The sequence below is a fragment of the Apis dorsata genome, unplaced genomic scaffold, assembly GCF_000469605.1.
Source record: "Apis dorsata unplaced genomic scaffold, Apis dorsata 1.3 scaffold_58, whole genome shotgun sequence".
Taxonomy (NCBI): domain Eukaryota; kingdom Metazoa; phylum Arthropoda; class Insecta; order Hymenoptera; family Apidae; genus Apis; species Apis dorsata.
Window position 1 is genome coordinate 969823 of NW_006263358.1, and position 1419 is coordinate 971241.

Here is a 1419-nt window from a genome sequence, read left to right on the forward strand (position 1 = left end):
CAGAATAAAAATTCATTTTGAATCTACGCAATGATGCTATCTATTATTACCAATCGTCGCTCGAGCTTTCTCTTTCTCTTTATTTCTTTCTTCATTACGATCGTGCATTTTCCCTTTCGATATAAGAATTATGTCACGACGAAAGAGCGCGAAAATCAGAATTCTTTGAACTTTTAACGCACACACGTTAAAAACTCGGACAATTATCCGTGTATCCGGTCCTTTACTTCATCAATTGGATTACTTGGGATTCGAAAGAAGCCGTATATATTTCGCGATAGATATACGATAGAATTTCCCAATGATCTTTGTTGTTGCGCGAAAATATTCGGAGTTTGTTTCAACGATCTCGAGTTATATTAAGATTACGAATTAAATTCGATGAAACTTGGTATAACGCGTGTTAAACGTGGTGGTTACGTAAGGGGACGATAATATATTGGAATAGAAATTTTCCGATCGGACATTTTGCCGGGATATAATCGGATATAAATTATTAAAGTGGAAGAGCATAATGAAGCGTAATGAGGCAAAAATGCAAAACGTGGCAAAAACTTACGCAGTACGGGCGAAGAATGAATCGCGGCCGCCACGCAGTATGTGTCAGCATTGTTCTTAATCTTCTCTAAGTACCCTTAACCCAATTGAATTAGAAGGGCACACCCCCGCGGGCTCTGGAGTCGGTGTCGCTTGTATTTTCTTTTCGATTCTCTTTTCGTGCGTGAAACGCGAAGAGCGGGAGTGCGCGTTCCATTATCTTTCCGTCGTTTCGTTTTTTTTTTTTTTTTCATTCACTGTTCAACAGAATAAAAGAGAATAAACGCTTTGCTTTCATGTATTATATCCGAGAGATGAACAATATCGGTGTTTTCGGTGTTATCAAAATTCCGGAATAATTATCAATCTAGTTCCATTTTTTTGATACTGATCTACCGCTAATACGTACCGTTCATTGAATTAATTTTCTGCCTCACGCGCTAATCGTTATCATTACGTCCATCTCGCGGATACATCGCGCAGATTTTTTTTTTACTTCGATCCATTTATTTTTCCCTGTACTTTTTCTTCTTTCTTTCTTTTCTTTCCTTTTTTTTTTTTCTTTTTTTTTTGTCAATACAATAACACACACGACAAGTGAGTTTCTTTAAGAGAAGAGTAACGATTGTCGAGAAGACGAACGAACTTTCTAAAAAGATGTTGAGCGAGCAAGTGGATTGATCTACAGTGAAAAGATAAAATTCTGTCTAAAACTCATCCGATCATTTTGGGTTCGTGTCCTACCAGAACTCGCTAAATCTGCTGTGAAACGTGTTGAACGCAGGTGTATCTAAATACTTTTATCCGATAGGTGGCGACCTCGGAGGGAAACTGCTCTTCGTGTCATGATCGCGCGAGGGTGAAAGAGGAGAGAGAGAAAAA

The 1419-nt window shown here is 38.3% G+C and overlaps 1 protein-coding gene across 1 annotated transcript in view; it reads left to right on the plus strand.

Moving 5' to 3' along the window:
- Window positions 1-1419, plus strand: part of LOC102678431 (importin subunit beta-1) — a 14696-nt gene extending 13277 nt beyond the window's left edge. Inside the window, exon 6 of the mRNA XM_006609582.1 lies at window positions 1349-1419. Within this exon, the coding sequence (XP_006609645.1) occupies window positions 1349-1400 (52 nt within the window). The 3' untranslated portion in view covers window positions 1401-1419. The remainder of the gene's footprint in view (window positions 1-1348) is intronic.